The sequence below is a fragment of the Cydia amplana genome, chromosome 11, assembly GCF_948474715.1.
Source record: "Cydia amplana chromosome 11, ilCydAmpl1.1, whole genome shotgun sequence".
Classification (NCBI taxonomy): domain Eukaryota; kingdom Metazoa; phylum Arthropoda; class Insecta; order Lepidoptera; family Tortricidae; genus Cydia; species Cydia amplana.
The window spans coordinates 7,167,373-7,192,886 of NC_086079.1; the positions used below are offsets into that span (position 1 = coordinate 7,167,373).

Consider the following 25,514-nt stretch of genomic DNA (forward strand, 5'->3'; position numbering starts at 1 on the left):
TTAGGCTGTCCATCGCAATTCAACGCGGTAACGCAGCAAGTGTGATGGGCACCTTTGCGCTGGGGGTTGCGCGTAGTTTTTATATTGCTTGTTTAATTTTAGATATATTTACGATTCTTAAATAGTTTTACATATTTAGTATTAGCATTTTATTTAATAAAATTGGTTAGTACCTTTTATCCATTGTTCTATGAGTTCTATTCGATTCTTTCACCCATTATTAAAATAATAATGTTCTGTTAATAGCATTATCATGGGCTGGGTGAGGGGTGACAGTCAAAATATATGGCCACAGCGCCGTTATGTCGCTCCCTTGCCCATTACTCTGCCCTTCACATTTGCAAAGTGATTACTCTGGCCCTTTTCACTGTTATTATGATTATCAGGATACAAGCACGATTCTACTTCTTGTACTTCCATTTTAATTCACTAAGCGCCACTTGCACCATCCCACTACCCGGGGTTAACCGGTTAAACCGCTAAGCTAACCCAGTGTCAAATTGTACTGATAACCATGGTAACCCAAGGTTTCAAAGGATTGGTGCAAGTGGCGCTAATAAATATAATGTAGATAGCTTTTGGGATAAGATCCAACCCACGAATATTCTTCGTTGAAATTTAAACCTTCTGTGAAAAACGAAAGTCATAAATTTCAATAATTTTAATAAATCCTAAAGTCTTTCTAGTAAAGTTAAGTTTTCAAGTCATCCGATGGAAATAGTACCTATAATCAGAATGGTATCGATTTTATTACCGAGACATAAGTAGCAATGAAATGGCAATCTTAGGTATAAGATTGCCATTTCATTGCTACTTACTTATACCGAATATTTTTGCTCCCGTACAAAATAAAAACTAAAAACTGTTTGTTTCTATTACAAAAATTATGAATGACATCATTTTTAAAACAAATTTTCATAAGCTAGGTACATACGAGGGGTATTCAAAATATTCTCGGTATGAGAATGAAAACAAACAAGTACGAAAAGTTTGATATTTTTATTTTTCAATATACTCCCCCCCTATGTTCATACACTTAAAAGATCGATCAATTATTTTTTTTAATCCCTCGTAAAAATATTTTTTATCTTTCGTGTAAAAATGCTCCTCCACTGCCGCCTTCAATGCTTCATCGTCAGAAAATTTATTTCCACGCAGATCCTTTTTAAGATTGGGGAGCAAAAAGAAGTCGCTGAGGGCTAAGTCCGGACTATACGGTGGGTGAGTAACAGTTTTAAACCCACATTCAACAATAGCTGCCTTGGCAATATGAGCAGTATGGACGGGGGCGTTGTCATGCAGAAGCAGAATACCTTTGGTTAACTTTCCTCGCCTCTTTTCTTTAATTACATCCTTTAATTGACGTAGAATGTTAGCGTAGTACTGTCCTGTGATATTTACACCTTTTTCTTTATAATCGATTAGTAATACTCCTTCACAATCCCAAAATATCGTGGCCATGACCTTGCCAGCTGAAGGGATGACCTTGAACTTCTTGGGATGAGCTGAACCCTTAATGTGCCACTGCATGGACTCTTGTTTACCCTCTGGGTCATAATGATGAACCCAGGTTTCATCTCCAGTAACTATTCTTTGCAGCACCTCATCAGGATTTTCACCGCACAGGTCAATAAAATCGGAACAACAAGCTACACGCATGTCTTTTTGAAGCCGAGTCAGCATTCGCGGAACCCATCTTGCACTTACTTTTGACATATTAAGATGGTCATGTATAATATCATATACGGTACCAATAGAGAGATTGGTTACTTGTGCTATAGATTTTACCTTCACTCGACCATCTTCCAATATAAGTTTTTCCACTTTATCAATATTTTCTTGTGAAGTAGCTACTACAGGCCGGCCTAGGGTCATCTTCAATACTCTCCCTTCCGCGTTTAAACTCGCTTGACCACTTTTGAATGGTAGATAAAGAAGGAGCAGACTCACGGTAAACACAATCCATTTCCTCTTTTATGGTTTTTTGATTTTTACCCTGTTTTGTCAAGAATTTTATCACGCATCGATGTTCTAATTTAGTTAACATTGTCAATTCGCACATGATGTTCATGTTTGTTCAGCAATTGCAGAAAAACAAAAGACCATCTCGGTTCGAATTATACTTTTTTTTAATGTCAATGAATAAACCTTAGCGGCCAGTAACGAAAGAAATTTTAGAAGAGGTCGTAAGATATCAATACCGAGAATATTTTGAACGCCCCTCGTATCATCTCATTAGCACCAGCAGGACGGGACGTCTTAAGGAATCCGACAACATCGTCAAATAGCTGACGTTGCGTCTTATACAGGGTGCTTCCTGTAACAGGAACAATAAATTAAACTAAAGGCTGTACTCCTTAAACTGAACAACATTTGTTCAGCAAATTTTAAAAATTATGAATCCTTTAGACTTCCTCTTTTTCATACAAAATAAATATTGCCTTCAATGTACGCTGACATCAGTGTGTTTGACGTTGCTTGTCACGCTTTAAACATAACAAAATTTGTAATACATTGCGTCTTAGAATAAACTTTAAAGTGTAATAAAAATCAAAACACGAGTTATGTTCAAAAGTTGCTGAACAAATGTTGGTCAGTTTGAGGAGTACCTACAGTCTACAGTTTAATTTATTTATTGCTCCTGTTACAGGAAGCGCCCTGTATAAAGGTACCTACATATCTATATTATGTACAGTTTTATATCGAGCAAGTTTCAGTAGGTATTATTACACGTTACTTGGGTTGCACTTATTTAATTGTACGACCCTCTAACAGACGAGCCAACTGGAGAGATGAGATGTATACATAACACGAGTTTGATATGATTTTTGGGTAGGTACCTGTGTCACTTGTGTACCTGTGTGTGTGTGTGTTTTTGTGTCGGTATTTTATTATTTTTTATTTTAAATTTTTGACGATCATGATGAGAAGATACCTAAACATAATTTTGACGAATGTAGCAAATTTATAGTGTAATTTTCATCTTGAAGTAAAGAAATCTAAATCATATACATATATCATAATGTAATAATAAGTTAATAACCTAATATGATTTATATCTTACTTTAACATTGAATACCTACCTCAAGTCAAGTTGAAGAATGATATGCTATTTTTCACAAGCGCTACGTTAAACTTTAAGCAATTTGCGAAGACGCCCCAACTCAAGTATTTTCAAAACAGAACTATTTAACAGGAAACGCGAAGTCATGTCGCTTAAAGAAAAAGATATGTCTGCTTGAGTTCAAAAGAAGCTTTTGAAGAAGCTACATCGACATAACTATTACAGAATTTTAAGCTGTCAAACTGCTTTTAATTTTTAAACTATAGGTACCTGCTGTAGGTACTTTGTAAACTTGTTCTTTGCTTGAGTCGCAAACGTCTACATAATACTTACGTCACGGGGATACCTCGCCGTTATATAATAGGGACCGCCTCCTGCCACGAGTACCTACTAATTAATGTTGTATTGCTTATCGATTATTTAGCATAGCAATCAAGTTAGATCCCATCAGACACCAATGACATTTAGCTAATTTGTCACTGTCTGTCAACGTGGCCTCCGGAGCTTTCCACAACAATAATACAATCAAATTATTGAGCTTGTCCGTCAAATTGTCGATCAAAACAAAATTCGGCCCAAACAAATCGCTTATCGATTTTAAATCTCCTGGCGCTCTTTTACGTAACGCTAGTGGATAAACACAATGCTACATAAAACGCACGCGCACCGCCAGGTTGTTTTGTTTGTGCCCAGGAATAGCTCAAGGGACTGCTGTAGTTGCTATTGGCAATCATATGTCTTTGATGGTGAGTTGACGATGGGGTTGACAGATGGCTATGCTTTTCAGCATCGCGAATGGCCTCCTACCGTAAGTAGTGTTGTATGTTCACGTTTTCACAGGTTGACGTTTATGTTTGGTGATGGTTTTGGTGGTGTAAGGTTAGGCGCGTATCGATCGCGAGTGCGGCGCGTCGGTCCGCGCGGGTGCCTGCCCGCCCGCGACTGGCCCGAGCCCGCCGCCCTCGCCCGCCTGCCCTACACGGCTGCGCGGGCCGATTCGAGCATACCATTCGTGGTAGGGTACTACCGCACCGGCAAAATTAGCGGTGCCACGACTTACGAAGCCGTTTTGATGGGAAAATGACACCGAACTAAATAATTGATGACCAAGAGCTTAATTTAATCACAACGAGGTTTTCGGTGGCTAGTGGACGTTTTTACCAACTTAAAGTCTATTTTTTTATTCGGTAGACTAAAATGACATTTCATAGTATGAAATGACATTTTATGTTCATACTATGAACTGTCATTTCAGTCTACCGAATAAAAAAATAGACTTTAGGTGGCTACCTAAGTTGGTAAAAACGTTAGAAATATGTCAAAATGCCCATAACAGCATATAACTCTTATGTCAAGATTTAACAATAATGAGCGGTTAACTTTGATGTCACAATATACGCACGCGTTATAATTTATTTGATGCTTATGCGCAAACATATGTACATACACATACCTACATACAACTTACTGTATACTGCATACAGTATACAGTAAGTTGTATGTAGGTATGTGTATGTACACCAATGTATGTGTGTGTATGTAAACCATAGTTTAAACACTAACATTTATTAGAGACATTAGAGAATTAAACAACCGCACTTACCAGTAGTAATTAGTTAATTACAGAAAATAGTGACATCGCATTGTTTAAGTTTATTTTCATGTTATCTATATTATATATTCGTGTATTGCCTGTCAATAACTAAGTAACTGGGGACAAAGTAGCGGGCGAAGGCTACAGTTGTCTATTACCTATTTGGCACAATATACCTACAGTAACATAAACGGCTTTAGGTTAAGTACTCTTTCAGTCCATATTCGCTTGTAACATGCAACACGTCTTAATGCTTAGTTTTTAAACTTTATATACACAGTATACACTGCAGAATCTCAAGGCCAGAGGTCCTTGTATCGCTTGTTTAATGTTTATTAGTTAACATCCTGAACAAATTCCAATTGTTAAGTAACTACTCCCTGTTGCAGTTAAGCGTGACGTTTCGTAACGTAATGCTATAACTATAATACAAGACAATGCTTTATGTCACTTCCATTTTAGACAGTTCGTTAAGACAACTCACAAGTACAGCACAACAATCCGTAGTGGCTTTAGATTTGGAAATTATTCAAAGTAACATAATTAATTACAGGGAGTGTTTCGTTTAGTTTCAATGGCGGGGGTACTTTTTATCGTGAACATACCATGTAAAGAACACGAAGAAGACTTAAGAGAGAAAGTTAAATCCTCAAAACTCTTAATGCAAAAAGAAAAATACGAGCACACGTCAAAAGTAATCCGGGAACTGAAGAAAAACAAAAAATTCGGAAACTTAGCGTTCGAATCGTATACATACGAGGAGAAAGGATTGCAGAATTGTAAGTCGATGGAATGTGTGAACGGTAGTAGTGATTACGGGTTAGTGAAGTCTAAGAGTGATAATATGTTGAATGAGAGTTACAAGTGGGATGTGGGGAGCCAGTTCGACAGGAAGTCTTGGAGAGTGAAGCAGGCGATAAGGCTGCGGAAGAGGAAGTTGCGGATTTCACGGCCTCTCTGCATCACGGACGTGCTGACTGCTTTTCACTGGGACACGCCTCTTGAGCTGGTAAGTTTTTCGTAAGGCCCATTCTATTTTTGGGACAAGTGAAATGACGACTGTGTCCAAATAGGACATTATTTTAAATTTACAGGCTTCGATATAAAGTCAGATTCTGCTTGAAAAACTTGACAGTAGTGTACCTACTAACACGTTCAGAGACGGCAAACAACCGCAAAAACCACCGATTGCACAAATAACAAGCACGTAGCAATCAATAAGCACAAATAAATCACAGTGAGCTTTGATTATAAATAAGTAATGCGAGGTAAACTGCAACAATTTGCATAATCTAACGGCCCATTTCGAACAATCCTTATAAGATGGGCCAGCGATACGATACCGATCTGTCACTGTCAAAGGTAGCATTTCTTTCTTCTGTGATATCTTAGAAGGAGTCAACGGCCGGTACCTATTTAGTCCACGTGCTACTTTGTAAAGTCTAGCTCTCGCTTTACAAGACCTAATAAAATCACCGTACACTGTATTGTACTAACCGTACAATTTTAGTCGTACTTATTTAAAGCTCCTAATACCTTGACACTGGTGAAATAGTCCCACTGAACTGAAGCCGTTTAATTTAAAAATAAAGAATAATTGAATGATATGTTATATTAGGCATTGTGCGAATTGGGCCGACAATGATGACTGATGACCCATTTGACAGCGGTCAAGCGGCGGCTGCCTGTTAAATAATAAATTTAAAAAAAAAGCGGCGGCTGCGATAGATAACATGCCTGCTACGCACAATAATAAATGCAACACGAAAAAAAGGCGTAGGAAATTGGAAAAAAAACCCCTCAAAACTCACAAAATGAGCTAGCAGCTTCCTAGCAGTCTTCGAATAGTAGGGTGAAAAATCGTTTTGTGGGCAATAGGGGTAGAGGTACACCAAGCTAAGTTGGCAGCGATATTGATAACCCAGACTGCGCAAGTGTTAATTTAAACGTCAAACTTCTATGAATTTATGACGTTTAAATAACACTTGCGCAGTCTGGGCTATCAAAAACGCTGCCAACTTAGCTTGGTCTAACTATAACGCTCTCAATGTTCACTAACGTTTTAAAGAACGTAGTATTAGTAATATAGTAAATCACTTTATTGTACAAAAACAGGTTTAGGTTAGTGTCCGACCGAAGGTTCGATTTCGGTTTCGGTTTCGGCCAGTTTCGGCCAAAAAATCATGTTTCGGCTGTAGTTTCGGTTTCGGCCAAAAAACGGCCGAACCTTTCGGCCGGGCCGAACTTATGAAATGGTACTTCGGACAAAGACCAAAAGTTGGGGAATAAGTAGGACAACAATATTAATACCTACATATACTGATTCATGTATATTAGGTACAGACATTAATTGGTTTATTATAAAACACAATTCCACTAATGAGGGCGCCACCTGGACGGTTGACGCAGTCTTAAGAGGCTGTCAATACCTATAAGTGAATGAGATAGCACTGTCGCATGTTACTGGGCCCTGGGCAAGATAATAATAAGAAAACTAGCCTCACTTTTTACCTCAATTTACCTTACCTTAGCCTTTGGCCTCGCTGCGCCATGCTCGGCCTGCGGTCTCGCTTTTGAATACAATGGACATTGGTTGGAGTCTGTGCTCAACTACTTATCCTGAAGCCTTAGGCACGGCTTTGACTTCGCATGAAAGTTCGCCTCAATGGGGCACTTCGGACTTTTCGGCCCAGGTGAAGATCGGTACCCGGCCTTGCGATATTGTTAACAAAAAATTTCGCGCTCGCTGCGCTCGCGTTTTTGGTTGACCCTGTGTCTGCATGTTAGCTTGACTGGTGAATGAATAGAGTTAGACCAAGAAAATTCTGCAATGATTTTGATAGCATACGCAGTGCAACTAGTGCAAAGGTTATTTATACGTCATAATTTCATAGAAGTTTTGACGTTTAAAATGAAAATGAAAATATTTATTTCAGACACCAGGTATCCATATTTTTGTCTACAAAACTATATTAGTAGGTAACAAAGAAAAGAAAAGAAAAATTAAATAAAACTAAAACTATAAACTATAAAAATAAACGTTAGTAAAATATATAATGCTCATTGGATCTTACATGTATTGAGATCCAGTGAGTTATAAGAAACAAATTAAAACAAGTTAAAATAACACTTACACTGCGTGTGTTATCAACTTATCAAAATCGTTGCAGAATTATCTTGGTCTAACTCTAGTAATTTTCATAAAAAACTGCTTAAGTAACATCAATTTCAAGGACATTGGGTGTTGACAGCCCCATAATATGTGTGTAAAAGCGGTTTTATGACATTTTTTCAACGATTTTAACAAGTCTACAAAAGTTTCGGTTTCGGTTTCGGTTTCGGCCGAAACTAGAGCCAAAGCCGAACATTCGGTTTCGGTTTCGGTTTCGGCAAAAAAACATGTTTCGGTCGGACACTAGTTTAGGTATGGGTACCTACCGGGTTAATGTGGGTAAATATAGGTACAAAGGCGAACTTATCCCTATAAGGGATCTCGTCCAGCTAACCTTAGAACGTCACACATGGCTGGTGGTAGAGAAAAGCCATCCCTATTAAAGATTCCCTTTTCCCTATTAAAGTTTGGTTTGTTATCAACTTATCAGTAACGCCTGTAGAGAACATTACTACAATAACAGATGGTTGGGTACAGTCGCCATCAGATATATCGGAGCACCCAAGGCGCTCACAAATATCTGAACACGCCTCTATTGTCAGGGCGGTAGAGTGCGTGTTCAGATATTGTAAACACCTTGGCCGCTCCGATATATCTGATGGCGACTGTACCATAGCCCACACTGTTAAATGACTGTTCGTAAACCTTATTACAATTTTACGCATAAGGTCCACCGATGGACAGTTAAGAGTGTTGCCGACAAACATCCTTAAGGGCCAGTTGCACCAACCACAATAAGCGGACTGATCAACGTCACTCAACAGTGAATTATAAAAACAACGGTTGCACTCAGGGAGTGCCGGCAGAAGTGAAAACTCAATCACTATTGCAAAATGTCTGCAGCACTATGTCTAGAGGTTAACGCCATCTAGCGTTATTTCGTCGCATTACTTTAAACCCCTAAGCACATCACTGTTAGTACTCGAGTTATATAATACCAGTTAGAGGGAAACTCACTTGTTGGCATTTAAATCAATAAAGAAAAACTCAATGACATTGAAGTAACAGAAACAGTTTTTCGATCAGGTCACGTGTCCATCTTACGGTCACGTGACACCTGTTACGAGTTTAAAAAATTTTCCCCATCACAAAAAGTGCACAGCGCCGCTAACGAAGTTTTCACTTCAAAAATTTACAATAAAATTTTGCGGATCCTTCAACGGTGACGTTGTTTGGTGCAACATACCCAATGCCACTTGGACCATTCACTAACCCGGGATTAACCGGTTAAACCTGGAGTTATCGTAGTCACCAGTACAATTTGACACTGGGTTAACGGTCTACCCGCATAACCCAGGGTTAGTGGGATGGTGCAAGTGACGCTAAGTTGCTAAACTTCACCGATTTGCGAAACGTCAATACAAACACTTGACTGTCTGGAGTTGCCGACAAGCGTGGCGCCTTCCGGTTTAGCCTCGTTTTAGTCATGCCTCGCCCCAATTAGGCTCGACAATCGACTGCAATCAATACCTGTGTGTTGCGTTACCACCTGACGGTATTCAGGTGTTTTATTACATTATCTAAGTGGTCTGAGGGCTTACCGCGAAACACGTTCGACGTGTTGCCTCTCTGTCGCACTTGTAAGTTCGTACGGAAGTGTGACAGGGAGGCAACACGTCGAACGTGGTTCGTAGTAGGCCCTCTGATTTTCCTTTGACCTTTCGTTTTCCGACCGATGCGACTAGTGAAGATTGGGTCAGCTAAGATGACCAAAATTAAATACTAATTTTGAAATTTCAAGGTATATTTTTGGGTGGCAAATTTTAATCCTTGGGAGATGAAAGATTAAGCGACTCTTCTTCATCATAAAGAATAAAGAATAAGAATAAAGATCAATTTATTTCAGCAAATAGGTTACAGATATACCAGGGGTCTCCGCACTAGGCAATGCCTGTATCGCGGGGAACCAAATTACAATTAAATATCGGAGCTGTTACATTTAGTCTAACATTTAGTAAGAAACTACTTACGACTAGTAATCTTAACTACAAAACTAAAGCTAACCCTAGACACAATATTGAAACTAGATCCTGTCAAATATGTCTTCTGTCTCGGCATAATTTTGCGAGTGCAGCAGTATGAAAAGTAGTTTTTTCGCTTCCATTTGAGTACAATCCCTGAGGTTACATAGTTTGTTTATTGCATTGTATGTAGACGCTCTGATGCAATCACCAAAACGTTTGCCAAATGCTGAATTTACTCTTGGAATGGGTAAATTGAAAACGCGTTTTTGTGTTAACTTATTATAGTCCTTTAATAATTTAGACGATTTATGTGTTTGCAAGCAAATTTTGTGAATAAAAAGTTGACGAACGGACAGAACTTTAGCTTGAGCAAAGAGATCAGCAGTTGGAAAACGGAAAGGTTTTTTGAACATTACTTTCAGCACCGAACGTTGCGCTCTTTCAATTTCTAGCATGGTAGTCTTTGCTGCACTGCCCCACACCCCAATGCAATAACAGATTACATAGATCATATAACATCAAGGTTGAGATCTAGGTACACTGCTAATGGAGATAAATATTATCGAATTAATTAGGGCGAGCGAAGCGAGCCCTATCACTATTCGACAAACTATGCATTCTTGTGGTACACTTTACGGAAAAACTATAGCACTTATAGGTTTGAAATTTAACATAGTAATTTAAATTCATGTCTAGATGTGTTATCAAACATAAAAATATCATTTTATAAACATAAAAAAATAAAATAAAGGAATAACACTTTGTATTATTACTAGCGCCATCTGTTAGAAAAATTATGAATTAAAATTCGTGCTAATGTACTATGTGCAAACAACGATGAATACAAAAAAGGGTTAAAATTTTGGATTCTGACCCATCTCGCTTCGCTCGGTTTGATTCCCAATTTAGCAATTAAGTTTCTCTGAATACTGGAATATTCAATCTTGCTGTATATTCACTGCGGAGGTCAATTTACTCGTACGAGTATACTGTTCTGTTCTGTGACGCCGATGAACTGATGAGTCATGTTGTGTTAGCAAACTTAAATAGGGTATTTTCAGTTCGAGAAACAGTTTTAGTGTTACTAATACTATTGCTTGGAACTGCCAAAATTATAAATAAAGATCATATTAGCCGGGTGGTTTAAAAACGGACTACAACCCGACTGCAACTTGTATGGAAACTGCACGCCAATTGCAACGTCGCCGTGCAGTTCAACAAAATGACCCAGAACCCTGGCAGTACCTAGTGGAACTCAGGTTTGGTGCAACATAGGCACCGCTGTTTTAGTAATTCGACACGTCTTGATGAGCACTTGGGAGAGCAGTACAATAGAGCTGATGCTGAACCCTGGCTGTACCTAGCGGAACTCAGGTTTGGTGCAACATAGGCACACAATAGGTTGGACATCCGACTCGTCAAGATGATCACTTGGTAGAGCAGTACCCAAGATAGCTGATGCTGAACCCTGGCAGTACCTAGTGGAGCTCGAGTTTAATACAACATATGCACACGCTGTTTTGGTCATCCGACTCGTCTTGATGAGCACTTAGGAGAGTAGTACCCAAGATAGAGCTAATGAGCTGATGCTAAACCCTGGTTGTACCTAGTAGAACTTAGGTTTGGTGCAACATAGATACACGCTGTTTTGGACATCCGACTCGTCAGAATGAGCACTTGGGAGAGCAGTATCCAAGATAGAGCTGATGCTGAACCCTGGCAGTACCTATTGGAACTCAGGTTTGCTGCAACATAGGCACACGCTGTTTTGGTCATCAGACTCGTTTTTTTGAGTACTTGGGAGATACCCAAAATAAAGCTGTAGCTGATTCCTGGCAGTATTTGGCTCAGGTTTGTTGTAATATAGGCACACGATGATTTGGTCATCTCACTCGTCTTGATGAGCACTTAGGAGAGTAGTACCCAAGATAGAGCTGATGCTAAACCCTGGCAGTACCTAGTGGAGCTCGGGTTTGGTGCAACATAGACACATACTGTTTTGGACATCCGACTCATGATGATCACTTGGTAGAGTAGTACCCAAGGTAGCTGATGCTGAACTCTGGCAGTACCTAGTGGAGCTCGGGTTTTATACAATATAGGCTGGTCATCCGACTCGTCTTTTTGAGCACTTAGGAGATACTCACGACAGAGCTCTAGCTGAACCCTGGCAGTATTTAGTGGAACTCACGTTTGTTGCAACACTTGCAACATAGGCACACGCTGTTTTGGTCATCTCACTCATCTTGATGAGCACTTAAGAGAGCAAATTATACTCGTACCTACGTAAGTTTATGTGCAGAGCAGCATGATTACCGCCAGTAGGTGTCCAGACGGGATAGTTTTACGCTCAATTGTGTTGTGTGGACGCATAAATAAATTCAAGGACATTGGCTCGCTAACCCAATATTATGTAGTACCTAAAGCCAGTTGGATTCCTTACAAAAAGTACTGGGCGACCGTGTAGGATGTAATAAGCGCTTATGAAATTGTATAAGTATTACGTGTGGATGATATTGGCAATTTGATTTTGTCGTCTGGACACGATGGACAAAGTAAAAGTTGTAACAGACAGGCGTACCGGACAGCGACCGGGGTCCAATTAGTAGGTTTCTTTCTTGCTCTCACTTATAGCTGCGTCCTTAACGTACTTATTACGTACCCACTCGATCGAACATGGAACAAGCCTCGGACTGGATCAAAGTCGCGGTCCGGTACGTTTAGGTAGAAAAACTCCGCGAGCCCTTACAAAGCTCTGCTTTTTGCTAGTACTATATATTAAGTTTTAACGGAAATTTAAAAACTTCTTACAATTTTTTTACTTAGCACTGATATCATTCAGAAAGGTAGCAAATTATAAATTAAGACGAAACAGGAGCTGAAATTTAAATACTTTAGGTAGATATACCCGTCTCGCTAACGGAAGCGGCTCCTAAAACTAATGCGATAAGGACAAGGCGAAAAATCCTGGTAAAAATCTCAAAAATCGAGGTTTCGTACTCGACTGTTTCCTCCTCCAAAACTTAACCAATCGTAACCAACGGGCTCAGCACGGTTCCATTTTTATCGACTATCACTATGCCCGTCACTTTCGCACTTAACCACTTGTTAGAACGTGACAGGCATGGTGATAAACGATAAAAATGCGACCGTGCTACTAGGGCAAATTTGGAAATCTGTTTTGCTTTTTTGGCTAATTGATATAAGTTTTGAATACCACGCCTCTCATTGCGGCATAGTCAATTAGGCCACTTTGGCCATTTTTGAAGGGTTCTAACGCCTTAAAAAACAGAATTATCAAAAAAATCAAAACAGTCCGACACAGATATTGACAATATTAATCTGTGTTGAAAAAATCATTGCTCTAGCTTCAAAACCCACAGAGGAAACAGTCGAGTACGTTTGTATGGAGAAATGATCACTCCTGTTGGCTCTTAAATGCTAATTTTCGCAGATTCTGTCCGAGGTTATCACACAACTTGGAATTGATAACGCAACATGGACATCTACCAGAGGAGACAAGTACTGGCAGGTAGGCATTGGTTTTAATGGCTCCTCTACACGATGGGCCAGCGCCGGCCACTCCAAGGGACGCATTTATGCGTTAGAGGGAGCAAGTAATATTGCTATCTCATTCTACCGCATGGCTGCGTCCCTTGGAGTGGCCGCCGCTGGCCCATCGTGTAGAGGAGCCATAATACATGATGGTTTGGCGTCTAAGGGCCACTTGCACCATTCACTAACCCGGAGTTAAACGGTTAAAACTGGACTTACCATGGTTAACAGTACAATTTGACACTGGGTTAACGGTTTAACCGCTAACCCCGGGTTAATGTGTTGGTGCAAGTAGCGCTAAAATCAAATTCGACGGTTTCTAGAGTCGGTCCAATCTATGCATGGCATTTGCAATGACAAAAGTGTGGCGATGTCATCATTTATGTTTTATGTGAAAGGACACTCTCTTATTTTTTTCTGTTTCAGTCGGTCCAAAATTATCTTAGACGTGGACTCTATACGCAATGTTCTTATGTACAGTCGCCGTCAGATATATCGGAGCGGCCAAGGTGTTCACAAATATCTGAATACGCCTTTATTGTCAAGGCGTTAGAGTGCGTGTTCAGATATTTTTGAATACCTCGGCCGCTCCGATATATCTGATGGCGACTAGGTAAAGAACGAATTATTTATACTAACACTAGACGCCGACTACTTACGTATTGGTTATTGTATTGCTCAATAACTGTATTATAGTTAGAACAAACAAACTGTCAGAAACATTCCCATCCCGTAGCTTCTGTTTTAGACTCAGGGCTGCCAGATCGTAGAATTGGATACGAAATTCGTATAATGAAATTTTTTTCGTATCCATTACGTATAGGTGGTCAATCGGTATAATTGGATACGAAAAAAACCACCGATGTCAAACGACTGACAATACTTACTTCAAATAACAGTGTGTCAATACTGTTATACAATTTAACGGAACCGTACGTCAACGTCAGGGTTATAATTGCGAAAATCGAAGATCGCAAATTGCGGGCGTCCCTCTCTGTCACTCTTATTACGCGTTCATAGGAGTAAAATATAAAGACCCCCGCAATTTTCGAATTTCGGGCTTTGCGGTAAGACCCCAGTTTATAAAATATCGATTTAATATTAATCGATTTTTTTTAAATTGTGTTCTCGTATAATGCAATCGAATTTCGTATAATTGCAGGCACTGGATCGTATAATAAAAAAATATGTACTGGCAGCCCTGTTTAGACTAGTTTTTATCCTTCCCTCGCCAAAGCAATATAGCACGTGCCCGGCATTTAAATCGCGTCATAATGGCCCGGTGGTCTTGAACCATTCCGCGCCATTTACTACTCTCTTGTTCCAACAATGGATGAAGCTGTTATTATCATTGCTGACTGTAGCTGTTATTATCATTGCTGAAAGTAATCTGTTTATTATTAAATTATACAACGGGACTTAATCGCGTATCTAAGTTTTAATAATAATCTGTTTGATCTGCGTAATCTGTTTGATAAGAATAAAAAATCAATGACTAGCATCCTACGTACATGTAGATACCTAGCTACCGAGCGAGCTTATCAAATATTTGTAACAGATTAGAAAAGGGTTGAGAATGTTATTATGGTCGAGACTCGACGCTCTTGATGTAGAATTGTAGAGTCATGCAGAGTTAGCTTGGTCCGACTCTATGAACTAAAATTATGTTTTAATAAACTGTTTTAGGCGTCAAATATTTAAAAAAAATCATTGTCGTATAATGGCTCCTCTACACCAGCGGTCGGCAACCTTTTAGCAGCCAAGGGTCACATAGTAGTTAAAAAAGTTGACGTGGGCCGCACATTGTGACCTTATCAGGCGTTGTTGTTTGTCAATATTACATACAAAATAGCCAGGGAGGCTCGCGGGCTGCTTGTTGCCGACCGCTGCTCTACACGATGGCTCAGCGCTGGACCAGCAAGATGGCCATGCGATGGTTGAGAGCTCGCACTATGGAAAGGGCCACGTGTAGATGCGTACGCACCATCACTGACCCACTACCTTTGATGAGCGGACGAAAAACCGACACCGTGGCCATCCCATCGCCATCCCGCTGCGCCTTAAGCCATCTGAAACCACTACCCTCTCTACACTCTGGATCTGGCCCATCTTAGGTAGTGGGCCAATATGATGGCCCATTGTGTTTTCAATCCTCAGGTGCTATTTTCCCTGGAATCCAGTGACGTGTGTGAAGAGCTCCTCCAAGTCCTGGGCAAGTTCGGCATCGGCTCCCGTTTCCAGTCCTCCGTGAGCTTGATTCCTTGCGCGCTCCATTTTAAAGCCGCCGAGACTGACCTGCCGCGTAATGGCAGTGAGAAATTTAGAAGGTATTTTTAAGGGTCCCTTTGTTTCACTTGGTTTCACATAAATTTTTAAGTCATAATGTATTGTTTGTCATATTATCATTAGTCCTAAAACTGAAACCGTAAACCTATTCAGGATTTTCGTAAGGTTATCCTATAGATAGGTTAGGTTACATTGGTTTGTTTTATGGAAATCTTGAAAAGCGACGCGTTTCTGAACCAAATAAATTATGACTAAAGGGGCCCACGGATTACCAGTCCGTCGGACGATATCGGCCTGTCAGTTGTTCGGAACTGTCAACTTTTTGTTCTAACTGACAGGCCGATATCGTCCGGCGGACTGGTAATCAGTGGGGCCCTTAACGAAAATGCGGACAAAGAATACTCGTGACTTAAAACTTTTGGGAAACAATAGAGACCCATTTTTATATTACCTAATTAATACATCCAGAAAAGCCAAAGTGGGTGCAGACACTTAATGCAAACATATGGACAGATGTCCGTCTATCTATCCGTATTAAGCCTCTGCAATTGCTTCAAGTATGAATAAAGTTATTATCTTGAGCCCGATTCAGATATGTCACTTGTTATGGTTTTGATCTTAGTTTGATACGACCTTGACGATCGCTCATGCTAACTTGTGCATGTGAAATGAACTGAAAGACGTGCGTGAGATCCGTGTTGAGGTCGTATCAAAACCATAACGAGTTGTTCAATCTGAATCGGGCCCCTTGTCTTATTTATTTATAATGTTCTCTCAATTGTTTAAGACAAGTAAACCCTTATATAATACTACCTTTTGCCCGCGACGTTGTCTGCGTGGAGTTTGGGTAGCTTATTATTTTTACCCAATCTGCTTTTTAACGATTCCCTATACAAACTTCCACCCCCCCTTTTCAACCCCTTAAAGGGTGATTTTTGGGATAAAAACTACCCTATGTCCTTCCACGGGACTCAATCTATCTCCATACCAAATTTCAACTAAATCGGTTCACCGGTTTAAGGGTGAAGAGGTAACAGACAGACAGACACACTTTCGCATTTATTATATTAGTATGGAAGTATGGATAGTATGGATTAGTATGGATATGGATAAACTATTTACATAGAGCATAAAACCTTACGGCGTTATTCATAACGGCTGCTAACTTGATCAGTTGATGATCGTCGTTTGTCCCTATCTGTCGTTATGCCATGGAGAGGGACAAACGACGATCATCAGCTGAATAACTTAGAAGACGTGAATAACGCCGTTAGACACTAACAGAGCGTGTTTCAAAAGGGAAAGTTTTAAAAATGCTTAATTGAAATACTAAAATCTGAATTTTAAACTGTTTTAACTTTTTTGTTTTTACCTTTTTTTTAAGTGAAAACTTCTTTAGCGACGCTGTGCGCTTTTTGAGGTGGGGAAAAAATGTTAAACTCGCGACAGATCACTTGACCGTCTCACCGTAAGACGGAGACGTGACCTGATCGAAAGTTACAATGTCATTGAGTTTTTCTTTATTAATTTAAATGCCATCTATTAGTGAGTTTCCCTCTAACTGGTATTAATATAACTCGAGTACTAACAGTGATGTGCTTAGGGGTTTCAAGTAATGCGACGAAATAACGCGGCGTTAACCTCAATTATACAGACATTTTGCACTAGTCATTGAGTTTTCACTTCTGCCGGCACTCCCGGAGTGCAACCCGTTTTTTTTTGTTTTTTTTTTGTAGCGCCGACGCTTCCGCCTGGACCCGTTTCTCTTCCTCCGTCCGCGCCCGCACGAACTTGGCCCAAGTTCTTCACGACGTACGAGCGGAGGCCGCGCTGACCTTTGATTGGCTGTTCCTGCTGCTCGTGGCTGCCTTCGTATCAGCCATTGGGCTAGCGGAGAACTCCACTGTCATACTAGTCGCTAGTATGCTGATTTCGCCACTTATGGTAAGTATCAGGAGTAGGTAGGTACCCCGCAAAAATATTGGGCACTATCTTATTTGTAGAGCCATAAGAGCGAGTCACATATTTTTGCGACCTTCGAGGAGTAAGTTAATATTTTTTTTGTACGTGACTGAATATAGGTACTACATACTAGCGAATAGCTAGTGGGCATTTCTCAGGAGGGCCATTTTTACGTGTCCGGGGTAAAAAGTTATTGAATTTACTGTTCAATAAATCTGAATTAATTCAGGCATGATCTCCAGCATATATTCTGTCTGGGACACTATCAAACTAATTATTTATTATTTATATAATACATGAAAAAAATATCCAAATGCGAAAAATGATGGTCGGTGGGCGTGTCCCGCACCCAGATTTTTTGAAACAAAAAATTATTACTCAAGGTGGGGCATTATATCGGAGTTATTATCGGTATTCACGCATAAGGTATTAGTTAACTGATCATATTCTTTATACCAAAATAGTGTGTTAGCTCAACACATTGAATAAAACTAAATTTACGATGTGTCCCGGGCTACTGACTGATTTCGGTGTAATTTACAAACCATGTCGGTACTCTTACAAAGTTGTAGACCAGGAACTCAGTGCATCAAACAAAGTATGCTTTAGTTGTGCCTTAACCGTTGAATAAAGTAGAGGGGCAGTCACAGTATACTAAGGTAGTTTTTTAAATGTTTCTCTGTCATTCGGTGGGTTTGGTTCTATGTTTTCTTGAGATCGGTGGTGCAATTTTCTCCCACAGTTTTAGTGTCTTTATCGTTATGCAAGTAATTAAGAAATCCTCGAAAGTACGTAAACCCATCATTATTACATCTCCTCTGTATCATTCATACTATTTCTGTAATTGCTAAAAAGCGATTAATTTTGACATCACTGGTGTTGATTTCCTTGGTTTCAGTGGATTTTTTGACCACCGATATCATGAAAGTGATCACCGAATTCAAATCCTGCTTTGTAAACTAGTTTGTTGTACTTTATTTTACAACATATCACACCTAAAATGTACAAGTTTTATAAACGTAAAACTATGCTTGTACGTAAATTAAGTCATAGTATAGGTAAACAAAATCACTAGTTTACAATGAGTTGTTTTTTTTTTTCACAAGACGTATGTTGAAAATCGTAGACCCAATGTTTCTTTCTCTCTATCCGCTGTTGTCTTGATTTCTCTTCAAACCAATGGAGTATATTATGTGAATTTGTCCTCTGTATCACTTGAGGCCCTCCTATACCACGATACCTTGAACGTGTCAGCCAATTTAAATAAATGTAGTTAATTAGATCCCAATTCGTTTAAAATAACTTGTGTATTTACATACTATGCAAGGTGCACCCATAAAACATGGGATTAAAAATAAAGTGGCCTTCTAATGTCGAGATCGCTTCAAAGGCACTGAACGTACCTACTGATCAATATTTCTAAAGCATAACCATGAACACAAATTCAACATAGCCAATGTTTTAACAATCCTCAATGTCTGATGTATTTATGTCTAAATATCGGAGTTACAATTTAGCTCAAGTGTTTGAGGGTGCAGGAGATCATAATGAATATGGCCAGGCAGCTTGAATATGTCATGCTCGCTTAAAAGTCTTTGCTTACGGTGGCGTTGTTGATCGGGTCGCCACTTTCCCGAATGAAGGTTGAGAGAGGCGATGGCTGAGATACGCGTCATACTCGTGAACGGGTGCTGTTTGTGGAGACTGGTCTATTTAAGCTAACACGAGCTATTATATGTAGTTACTCTATTTTTGAGGATAATTACATGGACACAGACACACCTCATTCGGTTCTCGTATGCTATTTTATTTTTATTGTCATTTTCTTACTTAATGATTTTATATTTGCGGCTTAGAAAGTTGTATTTTATAATTGTAGATGTGTTTTTTTTTTGCTGTATGTAAATTCCATGTTGACGTGTAAAAGTGCCCTTGTGGCCTATTTGCTGAATAAATGTTGATGTTTGATGTTTGAATAGGTGATTAGATCTTTAAGAATTAGTCAACAGATTCAAATAGTTTTAAATTGAGGGAATACACGCTTTAAAACTCTGTCATTCAAAAATGCTACATATTTTTAAGTCTAGCAAAATACTTGTTTTCCGTATTGTTTACATTGTTTTATAAGTGCATTAAATATTTTTGAGCATTGAACACCACTCAAAAGTATCTTGTTTATCGGGTGTAGGTAACATAAGTTTCTTTTTGATGAGTGTGCCGTTGGATTGTGTGAAACAAACATTTTCTTCTTTATGGCACTTAAGTATGTGCGAATTTGTGGTCGACATGTCTGCAACTCGTTTCGGGACCATACTTCGCCCTATTGTATGAGGATAGTCAATTAGTGTGGGATATCTTCTAGAGATGTTGTTTCATAAGCCGCAACTTGGTTATTTTAAAATCTTGAGTAAACAAAGGTACTATATATTAAATTTATGTAAGCTATGCGATATAATTAGCCTCGCCTCGCTACATCACTTATCATCAAATAATAATGAAAAATATGAATAGATTATAATATAATTTAGATATAAAATTGAAGTATGATTTCTGTGTAAGCATTTTTGAATTCGGTGAGGCAAATGGATTTCAGTGCCTGCACATGATTTCGGTGTTTTTTTAAATCTCAAATATCATAAAAACTATAAGGTTTTAATGGAATGGAAATGCAATATTTTTTATATTAAGGCTAGATTTTAGGAAGTTGTGTATCAAATAAGTAAAAAATAAAATTCGGCACCGAAGTCAGGCACCGAACGTCATCTCTGAGAATCGTCCTAGTCATGGTGAAATGGTGGAAATTCTTATCCTTGACTCCATAACTTCATAACCAATTAAGAAGTAGGCCGTTTTAACTTCTATCGTAACTCAAAGATTATGATCATCATTCATCAACTTCAGTTGGAGCATTCCACCAGTTTCTATTGTAAAAACTACTCTTCTAACACTCCTGGAAATTCTAAAATGCCGATTATGGTATGTTAATATTGACACTGTAAATCCTAGCATTCTCAGAAAAACCATGAAACTGTGACGTTCGTAAGCTCTCTTCTGGAATTCTCCAATACCGTGTTTCTTTCCCAGGGTCCCATAACAGCGGGCACACTGGGCACGGCCGTCCGGGACCGCTCACTGCAGCAGATGGGCGTGCTACATGAGCTGCTGGGGCTGTTCCTTGCGTTGGTTGTTGGCTTTCTCTTCGGCCTGACCATCAGCGCCGTGGACGAACGCTATGGTATCGGCCAGTGGCCTACGGATGAGATGATGGCGAGGTAAGTGTAAAAATAGTCTGGCAGCAATGCCCTTTATTGAATAAGACATGAAATTTAAATTGTGTGACAATCTCGAATTTTTTCAAAAGTTTCCAAATTTTTTATGACGACAATTTTTGGCCGCGCTTGTAGTGTAGCTTAGCAGAGTAAATCAAATTAACTTCCTGTGTAACAATAACAATTTGTGTAGGTACATTTTTTCCGCCGATAGTAGGTAAATCATATCTGTCCCTTGTCTCTGGTAATGTGTAATGTATGATAATATGCCGACAGTGTATGACAATGTGCGACCGTAACCATTATATTGTAGGTACTTAACTCTAAATTATTGGCTGTGCCGGTTAGATGACGGGCATGACGGTATTATTCTAGCTGCTACATACTTAGGCAAGACGTTCCCTGGCTCATGCATAATGTGCCAGTTTTGACGTAACTTGGCCTTCAAATTTGCATTGTCTGGGGAATTTTAATAACAGCGTCAGGATCTTAAAATGTATACCTATACACGCCAATACATTTTTATATTAAATATATGCGTTTTAGATTAAATTTTGAGTTTAGAAAAATATTGGCCAAGAACTTCAACTTCAACATTTATTCAGCAAATAGGCCACAAGGGCACTTTTACACGTCAACATTGAATTTACATACAAGCAAAATAATAATAATAATACATCAACAATTATTAAATACAACTACAACTACCAAATCAAACTAACGTAATACAATTACTTAGAGATGTATAAGGTCTCTTAATGTCGAATTACATAAAAAAAACTATAATAACAATATTAAAATAAAAACAAATCAGATACATGGAAAAAAAATCTAAACTTATTTAGAGGTGTAAATGTCTCTAAGTGTCAGAACTAAAAAATAACATAGTTTATCAAATTATCCTTAGAGATGTATAGGGTCTCCAAGAGTCAGAATCCTGTATGATTAACACATTACGAGAAAAAAAAACATACGAGAACCGAATGAGGCGTCTCACTGCAATCAAATTAAAAAATAAAGTTACTAAATATATTCGTGTTAGCTTAAACAGACCCGTCTCCACAAACAGCACCCGTTCACGAGTACGACGCGTATCTCAGCCATCGCCTCCCTCAACCTTCATTCGGGAAAGTGGCGACCCGATCAACGGCGCCACCGTAAGCAAAGACTTTTAAGCGAGCATGACATGTTCAAGCTACCGGCCTATATTAATATTAAAATAGTGATAACACTTAGCTGTGAGACACAGCATTTTGTGCTCGTATGTTACATAATAGACGGTATAGCTTCACATAATTACTCCGACCCGACCAAAGTGCACTTTTAGAAAATGTTATGCCTAGTGGAAAAAATAAAACAGTTTAGGTAATAAAAACTTTTGCGTCAAAGCAAAGTAGCTCTAAGCAAAGTAGAAAATAGTAAGTTTTTATTTCAGTGAGCCATATTTTCTTCTTTATCCAGTTTAATATTGAAGTACTCTGGGAAAACGGAGGATTTCTTTTTCTTTGTCAGTGAGTAGGTATAACAACATCCCTTTTACGTGGAAACATTTGGATCCGCAAAGGAGATTATCAAAAATTCCGCAAAAGACACTGATTATGCTTTGTTCAGTGGAGTGTAATTCATCCTAATTTAGGTCGCGGCTGTATCGCCTGTTTTTGAGCGAGTATTATCGGATAAAAGGTATTGTGTTAAGTTGTCAATTCAATTTAGATCTGAAGCCGCGGTTTTCGAGTATTTTCAGAAAAAGATGTTGCAAAAATTTTAAGAAACTTATAACAGTTAATACAGATACTAAAAAAAACTATTTTTATATGGCCGTACCTATATCATCCTTTTGTTTACTTCAACATTCTCAGTACCTACGCGAATCCATAGATAGACCTCCTTTCAAAAGAGCAATGCTCATTCCCACTTCTTAGATACATGGCACACCACGAATAAGCGCCATCTCGCTTGTTTCCCCAGAATATTCAGAATGCGGAATGAGTTACCTTCTGAGGTATTTCCTTTGCGCTACGACATGAGGTTTTTCAAGAAGCGCAACGCATTTAAGCTCTTTCGATGTTGACCGCTTCCTATCACAATCACGCAGCTGGCAAGCGGCTCGTACGAAGCTGTAAATTAATCTATACCTACAGAACAGATCTAAGAAAACCTAGTTTTGTTTAAACATATGTATTGTTATTATATACAGGTGTGAACTCCGCTCGCTGTGGGTGGGAGTGCTGGTAGCGATACCTAGCGGCGCTGGAGTGGCAGTAGCCGTGCTTGGAGAATACACCGCTTCACTAGTCGGCGTTGCCATCTCCCTGTCGCTGCTGCCACCTGCAGTTAACGCTGTAAGACATTGCTTAACGTTAAACTTACTTTTTTATTGAGCTCTGATATGATTTTTGGTGCAAATTTTCTTTATAGTATGGTACACCATTTGCAGACCAAAATGTTACTAATTATTAAATCCTCCCCAGGGATTGTTATGGGCGATGGCGTTAGTCCACCTGATATTTGCTGACGACCAGAACTTTACCGGAGTAGTGACCACATTCTACTATAGCAACGACCCGCCCACTGAGCTGGCGATCCTCGGCTCGGTATCGCTGTGTCTCACACTCGTCAATATTGCCTGCATATTCCTTGCAGGCGTCGCTGTTTATAAGGTAAGCCTACTTACAGCTAGAACGCTGACGAACTTCGTACATTTTCGAACGAAGAAGGTATGCGCCCAGCGTGCGAGTGTGTGAAGGGACTGCCCTATGAGTGTAGGTATCGGCTTGAATTCTCCTTAGGGCTTATGGCGCTAATCCAACTAATATTCGCGGACGACCAGAACTTTACCGGAGTGCTACTATTTATGTATTATTTCTTCGAAGTACGTCCATATAAGACTTAATTAACTTCGATGGGTTAATATAAAACAATAGTGCTCAGTGACTGAAAGTATTACTTCTCTTCAGACTGTGAGTAGCGATAATAACGATTAATTATCTAAGTAGTAATTGCTTAAGTTCCATGAACATGTATGTATGTACACAGATATTATAATTGTGTGTATGTATGTAAACACTTTATGTACATAAGACAGGTTAAGATACAACTAAACAGAAAGTATCTATACAATGTTAGTGATGCAAAAACTAATTCTGGCCATTCAATTAATTTCACTTTTCCAGATTAAAGAAGTATGTCCCCTGGATGGACGAGACATTTTATGGTGGAGAGTTAATCGCCATTCACAGAGGTCCCCGAAGCGAAATATTCTGAAGAAAAACAACAATATATCGTGGGAAAAATACAGGTAAAAATTATACTACTTTAGAACAGTCTATTCATCACAATGAGTAAGCTCAATAAGAGGATGTTCTATTTATAAATTCGCACACCTCTTAGGGGACACGTTAAAAACCGTTGATTTTACACGCACATTATTTCAAAATAAAACGGAATTAAATACATAGGTACCTACCTTCCTACCTATGTCCTATATACTTATGGGACACCTTTTCGTAATATAAACAAATATGGTTTTACGACGTACTTTGTTTTAGCAATTGGTCGAACGAGTGTTCTAAAAAGGATCAGCAGGAAGACGACGGGAAGGAGCCGATAATCTCGCCGGTTCAGAGTGACACGGTCACCTACAGGAGAGAAACGCCTGCCATTCGGCGCATGAGAGCTCAAAATATAGAGGATTATTGCACACAGACAGAACAGTTAGTATTTTATATCAGAAGGTGATCAACGGTAACACAACTTTAAGAATTCAAACTAACATGTTTTATTTTTTTCTTAAAATCATTTATTTACAAACAAGATATATACAGTGGTATTACTAAAAGAAATTAAAAACTAGCTTAAATTTAAAATAGGCCCTTGAGGCATTGTACCAAGGATGCTGGCGACATTTCCTCGCTGTAGGTATCGCAATGGTGATACGTTGTGCGAGGTAGCCGCCAGCTCTACGGTCACTAGTTACGTCAACCAGACGCTTCGCGATTTCTGCGAACAACTTATGCGCGCTGGGACCCCATGGACTTAGAGTAAATTACTCATTCAGCAGCTAATAAATACGTTTTCTTCGTAGGTTCAATTCAACGCCCCAAAATTATGAACAAAATATTGAAGATGGAAGACACATCTACAACAGCATAGATAGTATTACGCCTAAAACAGATATATCAATATCAGACATACGATTTTCCAACAACATACAGAGCGAACACTTTTATAACAAAGACTGTATTACAGATCTCGATGACATTAATAGCTTCTGTAACGTAGGTTTCGAAGAGCAAGAAAACTATGAAAAAGAAAACTTACGTGATCAAGGTGAACTGTCGTCGATGCCCGTTATAGAGCCGTCTTCGAATCTCACGGTGGACGCGCAGCGGCGGGTGGTTTTAGCTAGTAAGTCTTATAATGTTTGAATATGTTGTAATAATATTAGTATTAAATTATAAATTGTTTTGTATTCATTAAATATATTTAGTCCTGACTTGTTGTAACACCATGTTCTTATAAATATCGGTCGGTGCCTATACAATATCTGGAGAGTTTGTTATAATTACCCATATTCCGAGGCGCGATTTCAGAGTTAACCCCAATAGGATAGTAAAAGTGGTTCAGTGTGACCTCCATATTTTACCTC

At 39.1% G+C, this 25,514-nt stretch overlaps 2 protein-coding genes across 6 annotated transcripts in view; one reads left to right on the forward strand and one right to left on the reverse strand.

Moving 5' to 3' along the window:
* The window catches only part of LOC134651910 (sodium/hydrogen exchanger 3), an 85,352-nt gene extending 81,231 nt beyond the window's left edge, over nucleotides 1-4,121 (reverse strand). The window contains exon 1 of one of the 4 annotated variants that reach the window (XM_063507017.1): nucleotides 3,872-4,121. The gene's annotated coding sequence lies outside the window, so the exon portion shown is untranslated. The remainder of the gene's footprint in view (nucleotides 1-3,871) is intronic. The other 3 variants (XM_063507014.1, XM_063507018.1, XM_063507016.1) reach the window with 3 other exon arrangements.
* Nucleotides 4,122-5,201: 1,080 nt separating this feature from the next.
* LOC134651926 (uncharacterized) lies at nucleotides 5,202-25,319 on the forward strand. Of its 2 annotated transcripts, XM_063507039.1 has the most exons (10): nucleotides 5,202-5,667; nucleotides 13,249-13,326; nucleotides 15,507-15,676; nucleotides 17,372-17,579; nucleotides 20,682-20,869; nucleotides 23,064-23,208; nucleotides 23,338-23,526; nucleotides 24,040-24,164; nucleotides 24,415-24,579; nucleotides 24,951-25,319. In XM_063507039.1, the coding sequence occupies exons 1-10, from the start codon at nucleotides 5,233-5,235 to the stop codon at nucleotides 25,291-25,293; spliced, it is 2,046 nt and encodes a 681-aa protein (XP_063363109.1). In that variant the 5' UTR covers nucleotides 5,202-5,232; the 3' UTR covers nucleotides 25,294-25,319. The 2 variants fall into 2 exon arrangements, with proteins under 2 accessions (XP_063363109.1, XP_063363110.1); XM_063507040.1 differs by lacking the exon at nucleotides 23,338-23,526.
* The last annotated feature ends 195 nt before the right edge of the window (nucleotides 25,320-25,514 follow it).